General features: G+C 37.2%; 1 protein-coding gene across 1 annotated transcript in view; it reads right to left on the reverse strand.

Moving 5' to 3' along the window:
• The window catches only part of CCDC171 (coiled-coil domain containing 171), a gene marked incomplete at its 3' end in the record, with an annotated part of 346,216 nt that extends 328,054 nt beyond the window's left edge, over positions 1–18,162 (reverse strand). Inside the window, exons 1-4 of the mRNA XM_081236213.1 lie at positions 17,903–18,162; positions 16,408–16,460; positions 9,403–9,560; positions 2,283–2,418 (exon numbers count right to left, since the gene is read on the reverse strand). Of these exons, the coding sequence (XP_081092339.1) occupies positions 2,283–2,418; positions 9,403–9,446 (180 nt within the window). The 5' untranslated portion in view covers positions 9,447–9,560; positions 16,408–16,460; positions 17,903–18,162. The remainder of the gene's footprint in view (positions 1–2,282; positions 2,419–9,402; positions 9,561–16,407; positions 16,461–17,902) is intronic.
• Positions 18,163–18,588: the final 426 nt, after the last annotated feature.

Consider the following 18,588-nt stretch of genomic DNA (forward strand, 5'->3'; position numbering starts at 1 on the left):
GGTGGTGCAGTGGTTAAGAATCTACTTACCGATGAGGGGGACACAGGTTTGAGCCCTGGTCCAGGAAGATCCCACCTGCTGCAGAGCAACTAAGCCTGTGTGCCACAACTACTGAGCCTGCACTCTAGAGCCCACGAGCCACAACTACTGAGCCTGTGTGCCACAACTACTGAAGCCCGCATGCCTAGAGCCCGTGCTCCACAACAAGAGAAGCCAATGCAATGAGAAGCCCATGCACCACAACAAAGAGTAGCCCCCACTCGCTGCAACTAGAGAAAGCCCGCATGCGGCAACAAAGACCTAATGTGGCCAAAAATAATAAAAAATAATATATATATATATACACATGTATATGTGTGTGTGTATATATATATATATATATATATTTGAAACATTTTCTTTATCCATTCATATATTGATGGGACACTTATATTTTAAAGAAATTTTGTGGCAATCACCCAGTGTGTTAGCATTAGGAGTACCTGATAAGACAAATATCTGGCCTTAGTTTTTAGATAGTTTCATTCCTCTCTGCCTTGCTTTATAATGGACATATTTAGAAATTACATGGCTAAAAAAATTACTACATAATATGAGTAAAATCAGCTAAACAAATTATTGAAACAGTAAAACTGAACAGTAATACAAACCTGGAGTTGAACCAACTATAACTACCTATTTTGAGAAAATTCTCTTTCTTCCATGAGATAATTTCCAATCTCTTAAATGTGAACACATAATTCAAAATATTTTGATCAAATAAAAGATAATAAATGTATGTTCTGCTAAGAGAAATGTGATAACTATAAATATATGTGAAAGAATATATTTAATGGATGAATGATTATCATGACACTAATATTCTGAAGTAAAATGTACATTTGGTTTATAAAATAAGTTTTGGAGATTATGAACAATTAGCACCCATTTAACAAATACTACTTTATATTCAGTATGTAATAGTACAACATAAATAAAAGCAATTACTACTTCAATTATCACTTTAAAATTACCTCAATTGCCATTAAAAATACAAATAAAACAGTCAAGATTGATCTCTTGTTATTTTAATCATAAACCACTGTTTCTTAGAGAACCTGAAGAAAATCATTTTTCCGAACGTTTATTCAACACACAGCTACTGAGGGCCTACTACGTGCCAATAAGCAACTCGACAGGTACAGGGACAAAGCATGGTCACTACTTTCAGCTCTCACGAAGCTTAAGGACTAAAGAAGCACAGGTAAGCGTGAAATAAATGTTTTAGCTCTAAAATATCTGTAACAGCAACATGTTATGGGAGAGGAAAGAAAGGAGTAATCATTTTCGCCTAGCAAGGCTTTAAAAGGTTTCCTGACAGAATAGCATCAGAATTTAGCAAAAAGGGGAGGAAAATACACTGTTTATGCTTAACTGTCAATAAATTACAACTACTATTACAGTGCACAGACACTTCTCAAATTCTATTTCATTTAATTATCTCAACAACCCTTTGGGACCAGCATTTCACAATGAGAAACCAAAGATGTACAGGATAAATAACTCGCCCAAGGTCACATATCTTGTAAATGGAAGGGCCAAGAATGAGTCCAGGTCTCTGTAACTCGATATTCTTTCCACTACATCGGCCTGCCTAAGCTGAGTTTTAAGAATGAGTAAGATTTAAATAAAGAAAAAGAAGAAAACAGAGAAGAAAGACAACAGACAGAAGAGACATAAAGATATAATTCATGAATTATCCTAGAGTAAAAAATAACTTCTGTCCTTGGAATATATGCATATACATATGACATACAGATATTTATATATATATACACACATGCTAATAAAATCAAAGATATAAAGATATAATTGAAAAAGAAACTAAGATAATTCATGAATTACACTGATCAAAAATTCCATACTCAAATCTAATTATTTAAGAGACTGTTCTATGACTGAGACCATAAGGAAACTACATTAAGATTTCCAAAATGCCTAATTTACAAATCCCTTAGTCACCAAACACGTTCATCAATTAACACTTTTGAGCAAATATAATTCATCAATTAAAATAAAAGTAAGGCAACATACCAATAAATACAATACTTCATTAAATTTCTACTTTAACACTCCTATACAATTCCACTGTATTTAAAAAAACCATCTGTCTTATTAATGTCCTTTTTAAGCACACGAATGTTACAGTGATAAATGTTAAAACAAGTAGTTTCTAATATGAAATGAATCTAAAATAATCAAACTCTACTTTTAACATTATTTGAGAAGAAAATAAATTCTACCTCTGCATTGTGCTTAGTTGTTATTTCTAATTTTTCTTTCTTAGCCCAATGGAGTTTCTTTCTGAGATCAGCAATAATATCCAAGTCTGTTTCATTTTTAACCATTTGTTTTATATCAGATGAGGCATTCTTCAACCTATAAAATGAGATCAAAATAAAATATAATTATTATTAAGGATATTTCCAGCATTTCCCGTATTTCTGATAACTTATTTTTCAAAAAAAAAACGTGAACATGTTACGGTCCTTACCCTAAAAAAACTTACATGCCAGTAAAAGATACTGATTGCAAAAGCTAGACAGAAATGCAAAGCAGTATATGACTAGAAACAAACCACTGTCCACTGGGAAACCACCATATTGTTCAAGATGGGCAATAAAGGTTATCTGATCCTATCACAAGCTGGCAAGTTTTGGAGAACACTGAGTTCTTTCCTTTTAACCTTTTTAAATAACATATCTTACTTAATGCAAATATAACACATATTACAAAAAGAGAAAGTGTAAGAGAATACAGACTCATGCTTTTAAATGGCAGAGTAAAGTTCTACTCTCGCCCCAAAAGTAAAATTAAAATTTTAACTAATTTAACAGCAAAGAGAATTTAGAGATATAAACTCACAAGGAGAATTAGTACCAGAGATGAGACAATAGCAATAAAATACTGGAAGTTGGAACGCAGGTGGATAAGTGGTATGTGATTTATATAAGAGAGCTGAATTCAAAGCCAACAGTAGGAAAAGCAACCTGATTTACGCCAGAGTCCCAAAAAGCTCAGTTCACTGGCAACACCTTTTAAAATAGGGGTAAAAGCAGAGCAGAAAACAGGAGAATTGGTTGAAAGTCTGCCAAAGAAATAATAAGATCCTCAGACCCTCTGCCCTATACACCACACAACTGGGTATTGATTTTTTCCCCACTCTGGCAGAACACTAGGGGTTTATCCCCTGGAGAGGATAAAACAGAACGTCTCTGGATTGGAGACATCAGATACTAATCGGGTAAGTGTTCCATACCAAAAGCAAGAGACTCGAGTAAAAAGTTATATAATAAATTATATCCCTGGTCTTCTAATGCTTATTGTCTAACAGAACAATGTCAGCCAAAGCAGAGACTAGATGGATCTTCCCTGGAGAATCTAACCAGCAAGGTGAAAAAGACCTAAAGATGCTGATGTTAGGGGTTCTCCAGCAAAACAGCTTAACCAGATCACCCTACAGAGAATGCCTCATACACTGAGCTTCCAATCAACTTTTTAGGCCTCTACTTTTAAATATGAACAGAGAGCCAAGGATCACCACAAGTTAAGCTGCATCTGATAAGAAAGACAGAGACTACAAGAGGCAGGGAAGAAGTCAAAGATGATGCAGGGAAAAGATAACTTTAAAAAAAGAAAAAAACCTTAACATTAAAATCCTCAGAAAAATAGGAGAGGATAAAAAAAATCCATAAAACAAAAACTGGATGTAATTAAAAATGAAGTATTCATAGAAAAAAAGCGCTCTTGGAAATCAAAAACACAAACTAAGAAATGAAAAACTAAATAAATAAATGTAAAAACAAAAATCTCCCAGATGCCTAAAAGCATTCCAAGAGAAAATAATTTCCAATTTAGAATTTTATACTCAACAAGTACCATTCAAAGACAAGAGTATGAGAGAGACTATTTCAGATCTACAAGACATCAAAACGTTTATAAGGGGCTACTGGAAGACTTATTTCACCAAAATAAGGACCCACACTGAGAAAGAGAAAGAAATGGGATCCCAGAAGTAGGGTACTCAAGATAAGAAAACAGCAAAGGGATGTCTAAGATAGTGATGAAAGGAAGCACCCAGTGAAATTTGTGCAGCAAATCACTTAAAGGGCAATCTGTTCCAACTGTACTGGCCAATGCCTCCAGGAGTAATTTCTTTAAGATGAAAAGAGAAAAATAACAGAATACATCAACTATATGAACATATTGAGAGATTTATAAAACTTGGTGGGAGTGTGAAGTTGAATTCATAAGTTCATGGAAATTAAGCCAAGTAAACAACAAATGAGACAACTATTAATTAAATCCAAGAAAAACAAAATGTATACCAGAGAAAAAAATGTCACTGAATACTACTACATCGCTCAACTGGAAGTTTTGATAATTATACGATAATGTAAACATTGATTAATCTAACCAAGATTATATATCACTAAATGAAGAGAGAATAGAAAAGGGAGGCAAGTATGAATGAAAACTAAATTATGAACTTCTATAGTGGAAAGTCAGTAGATAATGGCTAAACATGAAAAATCAAATAGTAATATAAAAAAAAATTTTTGAAGAGGTATGGATTTTAAAAAACCATCTCAGAGAGTTGAAAATGATTCTTTCTAGGGATAAAGAAAGTTATTTGTCTCAAGGTAATAAGTACTGCTATTTTTCCTAACAGCAGTAAGCCTTTTAGAACAATTAGTCTTTAAATAACATGCATATGTAATTTTTTTTAAATAAGACTAAAATAAAACAACAGAGAATCAATGAAACCAAAATTTGATTCTTTAAATAGATGAATAAACTTGATAAACCTTTGGTTAGCTAGACAAAGAAAAAAGAGAAGAAACTCAAAGTATAAGCAAAGAATAAAAAAGGGAATGGCACTACCAACCTAGAAGGATTATAATGAATACCATCAACAACTTTATGTTAACAAATTAGACAATTTAAATCAAATGGACAAATTCCTAAAAGGACAGTAATTACTAAAACTAACTCAAAAAGAAAGAGAAAATCTGAATAGACCTATAACAGATAACAACAATGAATTAATAATTTTAAAAATCTAATCATAGAGAAAGTCCAAGTCCAGATTCTACCAAACTTTAAGGAAGAAATAATACCAATCCTCACATTAGAGGAGGAAACATTTCTCCAAATCATTCTGAGTCCAGCATTACCTAATACCAAAATATGGCAGACATCTCAAGAAAGGAAGAGTACAGACCAAGATCTTTCATGAATAGAGATACAAAAAATCCTCAACAAAACATTAGCAAACCAAATCCAGCAACATCTTGAAAGAATTAAATTACAACATGATTAATTGGGATTTATCCCCAAAATAGAAAATTGGTATAATGTCTGAAACTCAAGTGATGTAATATACCATTTTACTAAAACAAAGAATGAAAACTATATGATCATCTCAACAGATACAGAAAAAGTATTTGACAAAATCCAACACCCATTCATGATTTAAAAAAATAAAAAGTAACACTCAACAAACTAGGAATACAAGGAAATTTCATCAATCTGATAAAGGGCCTCTGTGAAAAACTGCCAAAAAGTAGCATCAAACTTAATGGTGAAACACTGAAAGCTTCCCCTAAGACTGGGAACAAAACAAAGATGTCTGCTAGTAACACTTCTATTCAAGACTGTATTGGAGGTTCTAGACAGTGCAATCAGGAAAAAAAAAAAGAAAATAAAAGAAATAAAAGGCACATATACTGGAAGGGAAGAAGCTTTAATTGCAAAGAACATGATCCTGTAAGATTATCCTAAGAAATCCATTAAGAAGCAAAAAGACTAGAACTAAAAAACAATTTCAGCAAGGTCACAGAATATAAGATCAATATGCAAAAACCAATCACATTTCTAAACACTAGTAATAAATAATCCAAAACTGAAATTTAAAAAATAATTCCACTTATAATAGCATCAAGTAAATAAAATAGATTTAGGATTAAATTTAACAAAAAATGTGCAAGACTTCTACACTGAAAAGCATAAATTATTGTTGAGCTAAACTGAAGACCTAAGTAAATGAAAAGACATTCCACATTCACATTCATGTATTTGAAGACTAGTATTTTAAGATGGCCACTTTCCCCAAATTGATCTACAGATTCAACATATTGCCTACCAAAATTCCAGCAGGCTTTTTTTGCAGAAATTGACAAGCTGACCCTAAAAATTATATGGAAAAGCAAAGGACTCAGAAAAACCAAAATAATCTTTAAGAAAAACTAATGGGAGGACTTGCACCTGCTAAATTCAAAACTTACCATAAAGCTACAGTAATCAGAACAGTGTAGAATTTGAATTAAGAATAAACACGTAGATCAGTGTACCAGAATTGAGACCACAGAAATAAAGTCATATATATATACAGTCAATTAATTTTCAACAAAGGTGTCAAGACAATTCAATGGGGAAAAGATAGTCTTATCAACAAATGGTGCTAAAACAAGTGATCTCCATAGGGAAAAAGATAAATTTAGACCCTTACTTCACACCATATACTACAAAGTAACTGAAAATGGAGCCCGGACCTAAATGTAAGAACTAAAATTTAAAAATTCTAGAAAAAAACTTAGAAGAAAAATCTTCATGACCTTAAGTTGGGCAAAATTTCTTAGATATGAAACCAAAAGCACAATGCATAAAGAAAAAGAATTGAACTTCATAAAAATTAATAACTTTTACACTTCAAAAGACATTATTAAGAAAATGAAGTCAAGCCAATAAATGGGAAAAGATATTTGAAAATTATATATCTGATAAAGGATTTGTATCCAGAATACATAAAGAACTCTTTTTTTTAAATAAATTTATTTTATTATTATTATTTTTTTTGGCTGTGTTGGGTCTTCATTGCTGCACACGGGCTTTTCTCTAGTTGTGGCGAGAGGGCGCTACTCTTCGTTGCAGTGCGCGGGCTTCTCATTGTGGTGGCTTCTCTTGTTGCGGAGCATGGGCTCCAGGCACGTGGGCTTCAGTAGTTGTGGCACATGGGCTTAGTTGCTTCATGGCATGTGGGATCTTCCCAGACCAGGGCTCGAACCCGTGTCCCTGCACTGGCAGGCGGATTCTTAACCACTGTGCCACCAGGGAAGCCCCTAGAATATATAAAGAACTCCTGAAGCTCGATAACAAAAAGATGAATAACTCAATTTAAAATCAGGCAAAAGATCTGAATAGGCTTTTCACCAATGAAGATATACAAACGGCCAAAAAAAGCACATGCAAAGATGTTCAACATCATTGCTCACTAGGAAAACACAAAATAAAATCACAATGACATATTACTTTACTCTCACTGGAATGGCTATAATCAAAAAGTCAGAAAACAACAAGTGTTGGGGAGGATGTGGAAATGTATAAAACCCTTATACACTGCTGGTGGAAATGTAAAATGGTTCAGTCACTTTAGAATACAATTTGGCAGTTTCTTAGAAATTTTAACATAAATTTACTATATGATGAAGTAATGGTGCTCCTAAGAATCTACCCAAGAGAAATAAAATATGTCTACACAAAGACTTGCACACAAGTGTTTATAGCAGAGTTATTCATAATAGGCAAAATGTGGAAACAATCCAAATGTCCATCAACTGGTGAATGGTTAACTAAAATGTATATATCCATAAAATGGAATAATATTCAGCAATAAGAAGAAACAAAGTACTGACACATGTTACAACATAATAAATCTGAAGAACATGCCTACTGAAAAGAAGCCAGACACAAATGACCACATGTTGTATGACCCCAGCTATATGAATTGTTCAAAAAAGGCAAATCTATAGAAACAGAAAGTACATTCGTGGTAAATAGCAGAGTTTAAATAACTTCATCGGTCCAGATTCTAGAAGTCTGAAGAGTAATTTAACCATTAAAAATTATGACAGATGTGTATTAATTTGGCAAGATGTTTCCCCCAAAATTGAAAAAGCAAGATACTAAATAATGTAAAATATTATTCTAATTTTTAAAATATATATTTATATGTTCAAAAGAAAAGGTCTGGGCAAGTAAATACCAAAATACTGTCGGTAGCTAACTCTAAGTGGTAGGATTATAAGCAGTTTCATTGTTTTATTCATCTGTATTTCTTAAATTATTTGAAAAACACATGTATTATCTGCATTAAAATATACATATCTATGTGTGTATATATATATATATGCACCTATATAAGACAGGATATCAGAGCAAGAAGGAACCTTAAAACACTCTGTTTAGCAGTTTTGAACCATCTTCCTCACCATAGTGGTAGAGAACCAGCTGATGAGACCTCACTCTTAACCCTTGAAACATCTAAAACAAAAAATTCTTTTTAAGATAAAATTTTAGTAAAGAAAAATATTAATATTTTACTCATTTATTCTCTGTCTTGCTCCAGAAAGGATTTCAGGTAGCTCCTAAAGACAGGTGGGAAACGTTTACAAAGCAAATCCTATTTATAAAGCAAGGTACATGTTAGTCACGGTACTCACCCCACCCACACATCCTTGCTGAAAAGGTGCTCAAGATCAGTTCTTCTCAAACTAAACGTGAGCAAGGACTATCCCCACCCCACTCCCACTGCTTCTGTAAAATATATTTAAAAGGGATAACTAAAAAAGAAAATTTAAAAACAGATAAAATTCAACTCTAAGTCTTTTATTATTAGATTCAACAAACAGAAAATTACTGTTACATGATTGTAAGTTTCTAAACACTTGCTTTCAATTTCTGTACTTATTTCTTCATAAACCACACTTTGAGTTGCACTCTCCGAAATGATTCCATTTCGTATTATGGACTCAGAGTTTTTATATTATTCACATAAGATATGAATAAACCAAAGGTAGGCACCTCACCCAAAGGCATATATGAATGGTACAAAAAAGATGAGCAACAGCAATTCTTCGAATGTAAACTCCAAGAAAAGGAGCATTAGCAAGAGGAGCTAAAACTAACAGAACACTTAAGTAGAGTGATGAATCAGAGTTGGGGCAATGAGGAAATAAGAGGAAACACAGCAACACAGATTGTGGCAAGCCAAGTAATAATGAATAAGCAGAAGAAAAGATTTAGAGAAGTGGAAAAGAATAAGCAAGTCTCTAGGGACTGGAGAAAGTACAGACACTGACTTTTGTACAGAGTTAACAAAGGAACATAAAGAGCCACACAGAGTCTCCAGACCCAGTTCTGGTTTCTATGAGGCATCATTCCTGCTCCTCCAGTCCCATGAAATTTCCACTTCCCTTACCATCCCGTGAGAATTCTTACAATCAGACTCTCCAACCACTTATTTCTCCCTGCTCCCTGCAACCAAAAGCATTCCTCAACTAGAAGAAGAGACTGGAGGCTTACCTTTGGATATCACCAGGGGCATTATTTGAAGTGTTCAAACTCATGATGAGTCCTCCAACTCTTTCAAAATACCCCGCTGTTGCTTAATGATATACTTCGTTATTAATGATTAAAACTGTCCAAGATGTCTGTGGCTTACAGGTTACACGGGCTGAAGCCTGTTAAAATAGTAAACAATATAACAGTAGTTATTTATATGAGTCCTGAGACTAGGGGTGATTTTTCTTTTGTTTTTTGACTTACCTGTATTTTTAAGATTATTCTTTTAAAAACATGTAAATACTTGTATTTTTAAAAGCCACAGTGTTTGGGGACTTCCCTGGTGGTCCAGTGGGTAAGACTCCGTGCTCCCAATGCAGGGGGCCCAGATTCAATCCCTGGTCAGGGAACTAGATCCCGCATGCATGGCACAACTAAGAGTTCACATGCCACAACTAAGAGTCTGCATGCCACAACAAAAGGATTCCACGTGCCGCAATGAAGACCCCGCGTGCCACAACTAAGACCTGACACAGCCTAAATAAATAAATAAACATTTTTTTAAGTTATAAAAATAAAAGCCACAGTGTTTTATTTCTTTTTAAATAAGATTAGAAACAAAAATGACAAAACATCAGAAAGAAATTCCTTCTTATAAGAATAAGCTAATACTATTAGATTATTTTAATTTCTCAAATAAAAAGTAATAAAATAGTGACTAATTGTTCTTAAACTGGAAGAGGAATAGGTAGTGCCTATCTCTAGGGCACAGAATTCAGTATGAAAGAAAATGCAGTCCGGGGATGTTTTGGGGTCCCAAAAGACTTTTTCATAAATGAAATATTTTTAATGCAATGTTACAATCAAAGAGGCCAAGGCACTCCCACATAAAAGATCTTACAGTAATTTTCAAAGGCCTTCTCCCAAGGGATTGAGGAGGAAAAAGGAAAGGAGAGAGTATTTGTCACTTACCCTGGCCTTCTCTCCAGAACACTCTTCTACCAGAGATACTCAAAATTATACAGAGTCAACAACTGTAAGTTACTTTACTACAGTATGAAGGACTCTCTGGGTAAACATCTCAACCAGAGAGATAACAATAACTAACTAACTCCAAATACACACAAATATGAAGATCTCACAAGGTCTCTTGGTATCCCCAGTAGAAGTCCAATATCCTAAGAAAGACCATGAGATTTGGTCTCAGAGAGATCTGAGCTAGGATTCCAATAAGCTTCTTACAAGTATGTGGTCATGGGCAAGTCACTTAAACTCTCTGAGCTTGTTTCCTCAACCATAAGGAGATAACTATATCAAGCTCATATATTTGATATTTAAGTAATATACACAGCACATATACAGTACACAGTCACTGTCAGTTTCTATTACTGTAACACAAACCCTCTGAGATCTCTGATAAAGGAAAGTAGTAGGTGACACTTGGGGTGATTTGGTCTGGTTAAAGACATAATAAAAGAATTGTTTAGTGGGAATTCTCTAATGGTCCAGTGGTTAGGACTTGGAGCTCTCACTGCCAGGGGCCTGGGTTCAATCCCTGGTGGGGGACTAAGATCTCACAAGTCATGTGGCGCAACCAAAAAAGTAAAAACATAAAAATTAAAAGGCCAGGACACTGGCCTGAGAGGCCAGGACAATGAGTGATAAATGACCCACCAAGGCACACCATTATGAAAAAAAAAGAATTGTTTAGTAAAATTGTAGGTATACAGGGATAGCTAGAAGATGCCCCCCTCAAAAAAAATCTAAACTGATCTGTCCCTGCTCCCAATAAACAACCCTGAGAGAGATCACTGAAAGAAAAGAGCCTCAAACAAGCCAACTGAGATGTAGACTCAAACACAGTACTAAGAACTGACTAATGGCTCCTACAGCCAAACACTAAGGGATCTTCAAAACAGTCAGTGATTCACACAGCTGATGCAGAATAGTTTGACCTAGGACAAAGAAGACAGAACTTTTACCAAGATGGGGGGAAAAAATCCCATTTCTCCAGGGACCTAAATACTAAGTTTGGGAATAGTGCTAGACAAACAAACACCACTATCATTAATCTATTGAGCACCTAGTAAAATGTCAAGCACTGTGTATGTAAAGATTATCCTTTTCAACAGAGAAAACTAAGAGATTAGAAGTAATTTGTCAAAAGACACATAGTTACAGAACCAAAATTCCAACTCATTACTACCTGTCTATCTAACTCTAAAGCCCAAGCTCTTTCTACAAGGTCATTGTTGATACAGTAAAGCTATAAATTACCTTACCTGAGGTTCATTATCCTCATTTCAATTACAGAAACTCATCTAATTCAGAAAGTCTTAAATGACTTGCCTAAGGCCAGTCAGCTACTAAGTAGGGGACACCAAGGACTCAATCAAGCTCTTCTGATACTGAGTCCCAAAATCTTTTCATCTTACCACCATGCCCCCAAAGCTCAGACTCCAGAGGAACTGCCTTCAGAATGGAAGTATAAGAGTTAGAAGGGACTCTTCCATACTTAAGAGTAATGTACAACACTCAAAAGTATAATGTTTCTATTTTTAAAGTGAAAAGGATGAAACACACACACACATGCATATGTGTCACAATAGGCATAAACAGAACCTCTATTTACCTCACAGGAAAAGAATTTATATACTTAGGGCCTTAATAATGTCTGCGTTTTTTGTTTTGTTTTGATCTTGGGCAGAGAAGTGTGGGAAGAGGTAGGTTTACCAAATTTTCACATAGTTGTTTCAATAAAGCTAAATTGAAGGCAACCACCATTTTTCAGTGTATTATTTTGCTATGTAACATCTTCAAATCTGAATGGTCTTCTAGAGAGAAAATGGTCTTCTATAGCTCAGGTGCAAGTTTCATTAACTTCCAGATCACTGATACAGATAACGTAGTAGGCAGATGGTCCCCATGATCTCTGCCCCCTGGTGTTTCTCTCTTGTATAATACCCTCCCCTTTACCGCGGGCAGAACCTGTGACTTGCTTCTAACCAACAGAATATGGCAAAGGTGACAGGCTGCACTCCCATGATTATATTATGTTATACAAGACTCTGTCCTACAGAGTGAAGTGACAGACAACCTCTAGCTGATTGTGAAGAAGCACACTGTCACGCTGTGAACTGCCTACGGAGAGGGCCACGTGGCAGGGAACTGCAGGCAGCCTCCAACCCACAGGCAGTAAAAAGCCGGATCCCTCGGTCATACAGATGCCAACAGGAAATACATTCTGCCAACAACCTGAATGAACTGGGTAGCAGATTCTTTCCAGTCAAGCCTCCAGATGAGAACACAGCCAGCAGCACCTTGACAGCAACTTAGTGAAACTCTGAACAGAGGGCACATCTAAGCGGTGCCCAGATTCCTGACCTACAAAGACTGAGAAATAATAAATGAGGGCTGTTTGAAGCCACTACGTTTTTGGTAACTTGTTACACAACAAAAGAAAACTAATATGTATAAGAAGCTTGAAAATGCTTTTACAGGGTTAAATAGAAAAAAAAAAAGAGTGACATGTAAACTACAAAATGGGTTCTTACACCAGCCCTGCTTGTGTGTGTCTTTTATAAAGTCTCTTTGTTTTTCTATAGTTTAATTTCCTAATTAATTTACATAACAGAGTTTATAAAAATCCTATCTAAGTAACTAGATAGAGAAACTAGAAAATCATGGGCAATATTTACAAAAAACAAATAAATACAAATGAATAAGGGCAAACCACCAACAGCCACAAAACCTGTATGGAGTGGAGGTATCTACAGAGAAGCAAGCAGAGGAAAATAACAAGTATGCGTCTGAAAGGACCCCCAAAGGATCAGCAGACAGTTAATGGGAAGAGCTGTAGTACAACCTGAGAGCAGCAGCTGAAACTGGCACATGAAACAGGCATATGGTAAGAGAGTCCTGAAAGGGTTGGTACAGTCCAGCCTCACAGACCTTCATAACTGACCTGTCAAGTTACTTCCTGGACAGGGGCCCACACTAATGAGAATCAGTAGAGGCTGGAATCAAAACTGAGCAGGGGCTTCCCTGGTGGTGCAGTGGTTGAGAGTCCACCTGCCGATGCAGGGGTCATGGGTTCGTGCCCCAGTCCAGGAAGATCCCACATGCCATGGAGCGGCTAGGCCCGTGAGCCATGGCCGCTGAGCCTGCGCGTCCAGAGCCTGTGCTTTGCAACGGGAGAGGCCACAACAGTGAGAGGCCCACGTACCGCAAAAAAAAAAAAAAAAAAAAAAAAAAACCCTGAGCAGGATAGGGGCAATGAATACAAAGTAAAGACATGGCCCAGACCAAACTGTAGGAGGAAAGAGGACCAGGAAATCTCAGAACCAAGCCACCATAGTTTTTAACACTCACAACAAACAAAAGACAGGGTTCTGTGAAGTTAGAAAAGCTTTCCTGAACCTTGCTCAAAGTTCAGGTAAACTAACCTTTCATAAAAATAAGCAACAGAAAAGTAGGGTGGTCAAATCCCATACAAACATAAGGAAATAGAGAGTAAGGAACAGAATGGACTCCTATAACTGAAAGAATGACAGAAAGACATGCCCACAAAACAGATGAAAATCATAACTTACTACTTCAAAATGAGCTACAAGACATTAACAAAATGGTATAAGGCATGAAAGAATAGGAATCAGAATTAGAGACTGAATAAGGCACTTAAACTTAAATACTGAACTGACTTCTCTTAAATAAATAAATAAATATCAGAAAAATTAAAATAAATTAAAATAAAATTTTAAAAAACCTCAGAAATAAGGTGAAAAAGATCAGAAAGAATTAGAAATTAAAAATCATTTCTGCAAGGAAGATTAAATTAGAGGGAACAAGAGTAAATACACATGATCAAAAAAATGCCTTTAAGGACGTATGAAATGAAAAGGAAGTAAAATTTTTAAATAAAAATTTAAGAAAGAGATCAAAATGATTCAAGAGAAAGTGAAAAAATACTGAAAATAGGCAAAGAATAACCAACATGCGGACAGCAGGAGTCCCTGAATAAGAAGATCAAAGCAAGGGAAACAGAACAAACACTAAAAACTGTAATTCAAGAAAACTGTCCTGAAATACAAAGATTTTAATCCACACTTTCAACAAACAAACTGCATATCTCAGAATACTGATCCAGCACAACCAACAAGACACATTCTAAGATAATTACTGGACTTTAACAAAAACTTGTACACAAATGTTCATAGCACCATTGTTCATAAATAGCCAAAAAGTGAAAACAACCCAAATATCCATCAATTGGCCAATATATAAACAAAATATGAAATATTATTCAACGATAAAAAGAAATGAAGTACCGATATATGCCACAACATGGATGAACGTTGAAAACATTATGCTAAGTGAAAGAAGCCGGATGCAAAAGGCCATATATATTGTATAACTCCATTTATGTGAAATTTCCAGAATAGGTAAATCTATAGAAACAGAAAATAGACTTGTGGTTATCAGAGAGTAGAGAGAGGGGGAATTGGGTCTGACTTCTAGCAGGTTATGAGGATTCTTTTGGCGGGTGGGGGGGGGGGCGTGATGGAAATGTTCTGGAATTAGATAATGGTGATTGCTGTACCGTTTAGTGAATATATTGAAAACCATCAAATTGTATACTTTAAAATGGTGAATTTTATGTTAGGTGAATTATATCCTAATTTTTTACATTCATCATTATAAAAAATATATCCTGTCTATAGTTTCCTTTGGCAAACTCTTATTTTCTTCCTCTCGTTGATATCAGCTCTTGATGACACTAGGGCTCAAGGTCCTAGGGCTCAAGGTATTTTAGGAAAACTAAATCAACAAAGGGCCAAATGTAGGTCTGTGGTTGAATTTAAACTATGATGGAACTTCTATGCTATTGAATATAGCAGAGATGTAGCAAAATCTCCCTTTTCTTTCACCAGAATGGAAAGAGGAAATGATGAGGAAGCTAAAGTAGCTAGGTACAGCAATGAAAATATCAGTGGAATATTTTCATTTAGCTAAGCCAAAGAAATGCAGGGTCCCCACATAATGTTCCTAGCTTTACTTGAAACTTTCCTATGAAATGTTACAAGTTAAGATAAACAATAATTTGGCTAATCTATATGTGTAATTAAAAATTTCTTATGATATGCAATCAATGTTAGCCTTTCTCTTCAGCCTCAATATCTGTGTAACTCTTTAAATAATGCTTTCCACTTGAAAATATTAAATTCATCATTATCTATGAACAAATTGATACCCCAAAGCCACTCCCTGCTGTCATCATCCCTACTGTGGCAAACAACCCTTCTCCAGGTATCATGCTCAAGACTCTATAGATTATCTCATTTCACTCTACACCAACCCCAAGGGAAGATACCATTAATACCCCCATTTTATACCAGGGGGAAACTGGGGCTTAAAGATATTCAGTCACTTGTCCAAAGTCACATCTCTAGTAAGTGACAAAGTCACGATTCAAAGCCCCATCAATCCACCTAGATTGAGAAATCCCTGACTCCAGAGCTCTGCTGTGTGCCTTGCTATTGACCTTCAAGACATGTCTCACCCCATGGCTTCCCTTGCTTGTCAGGGAAGCACTCTGCTCGATACTGCAGATATCTTAAACACAGATCATTCTTTCACACTTCCAAACTAACTACAAGTCAGGGTCTTCTTAATGAGAGATGACTCAGACTTCCAGTGGATTTCTCAATCCGGATGGAATTTCCACAGGGCTGAGCCAAAACCAGGGCATGCTTTGGGCAGTGATGGATAACAGCAAAGTTTAAATCAGCTTTTTATGTTAATGTATTAATATCTTAATCTTCTCCTGGTAGTGAAGTTGGACTACTCTCACCATTCCCACTGAAATAGATGAGGGGATGTTATGTATATCATTCTTCAATAAGCACTTTTTAGAAATAGGTAATCGGGCAACTGAGGCCAAGAGATCAATGGTCTGGACATCCCGAGAGTAAGTAAGACAATTCTGCTTTAGATTTCAGAGCCACCACTGGTACTAAGTTTTCCTACCTCACATCTGAGTCCTGTGGGTCTCCAGAATGTACTCATCTCTCTCAATGTGTCTGCACAGATCAGGGGAAAGGGGAGGGGCGGGGAGGATGAAAAGATAAAAGCTATTATTGAGCACTTCCTACATGCCAGACACTACATTAAGCATACCTGATCTCAGTGAATCGTCCCAATAACCCTAGAGATTATTATGCACATTTCACAGATAAGAACACTGAGGCTTGGAGAGGTTGAGTAACTTGTGTAAAGATATCCAGTGGGAGGGTTAGAATTCAAGCTCATATTCTGGCTGACTCCTAAATCCATCCTCTTTCATAACACAGTGCTGTCTTCAACAGTAACCACAACTGTGTTGTGGGTGTCTATCAGCAAACTTACACATTTCATCTTTAAAAAAGATGTTTGGTTCTTTCATGAAAACAAGATCAAGACAAAGGGCTGAGGCAATCGAAGTATTTTAGAATTAAATGCGACTTTAGAGACCAAGTCCATCCTCCTTATCTGACACATAAGGCATCTTAATGCCCAGGGAGCTTAGGTGATTTGCCTGAGGTCACACAGCTAATAAAAGCCTCCACCAGACTAATACAGAAAGCTCCAGACTAAAATTACTGCCTTCATCTTTCCTTTTAGAAGGTTGCACTGCCTTTGTTTCTCTTCATTTCAAGGGAAACCAAGTGCATTTCCAACTCTAGGCTTTTGTTATTAGGCACTAACTGTTCAATAAAACAAGTGACAAAAAATGGTAGGTTCTTTTCACCAAGATTATGAAAACAACTATAAAACATCGATGTGTAATGTCTTCAAAAGAGTCGGACACCTAATGAAATTGCTTCTCAAGTAAACTTACGCAGTTATCATTGGAGATCTGCTTAAAACGAAAAAAAGGTGTATTTGCCTAGAATAAATATCACATGGAATAAATAAAGAACAGTCAAAAGTAGGCTCCACTTCTGCAGAAATTGCCCAGCCCGGGAAAAACTCACAGCCCTCTCTTCTGTCTCCTAAGAGTCCTGGCGTAGAAGCTACAGAAGACAGCCTCGCATAAACTCTTTCTTTGGTTTACCGAGCATTTATAGAATGTCTAGGGCGTGGCTAGCATTTTTATTAAAAAGGGATGAAAAAGACCTGGTCCTTGTCCTCGAAGGACTTATTGATTCTTGAGAGGGAAAGAGCCCAGCAGCCCGGAGTTGTAAACCTAAGAAGCTCCAAGTCCAGGCCCTCTGGGTCCTGCCCTCTGGTCCCTACCCAGTCCTCGGGGTACTGAGGCAGCGGCCTTTGGCTAGGATGCTCCAGGAAGATCTTCCTCCAGGTGGGCGCAGAGGCCCAGCCCAGGGAGCTGGAGGTGTGTCCCCACAGACGATACGAACTGCCACAGAACAGCCTCAAACTAACTCGGGGTCCCCATAACCCTCCCTGCAGCCCCCTATACCTTTCCTCTCAACACCTCCCCGCTCAAATCTTTCCCCTCCAAAACCCCACACCCGGTGGTTACCTCAGGGGTCTCCCGTGATCCAGACTGCACACCCAAGACCCCTGGGGCAGCTTCGGATCTCAAAGGCAGAAAGAGGCCCAGGCAGACCGCGGGGTCAGAGCAAAAACTGTTGGGACACGACGGACTCTAAGACCCAGGGAGGGGAAACAAAGAGCACAGGGGGGAACAAGAGGGAGACCAGCCCCAGGGAGACGGTGTTTACAACTGCCACTTCCGGAGACTCGACTTCCCTCGCAGACCTCCGCAGACTTTGGCTGGCCGCGGCCCCGCCCGGACCCGGGCGGCCCCTTTCCTCCCGCCTCCAGCAGCCGGCAGCTCCAGGATACGCACTCGGAGACCGCCGGGCTCTGATTGGAAGATCCGGGCCCGCGAAGCTGCGCGGCTTCGCTGGAAGGCGACCGGCGCATGCGCTGTTGCTAGGGAGCGGCGCGTTCGGGAACGCGCGCGGTCCCGCGCCTGGCGCGGGCCCTCCCCCCTTCTTCCTCCGCCTGAGGACCCCTCCGCCTGAGGATCCCTCGGCCCACGTTCCAGTGTGGTGGTCTCAGTGTGAGGTGCCCGGGTCACCGTCGCAGAATCCCCAGAGAGCCGACTGAAAAGGCAGGTTTCTAAGCCCTAGCTCCTTTTCCCCGCCTACTGAATAAAAATCTTAAGAGGTCGGCTCCCAGATGCTGCATTTTTAAGCTGGC

This window comes from Mesoplodon bidens (genome assembly GCF_964165515.1).
Source record: "Mesoplodon bidens genome assembly, chromosome: 6".
NCBI lineage: Eukaryota > Metazoa > Chordata > Mammalia > Artiodactyla > Ziphiidae > Mesoplodon > Mesoplodon bidens.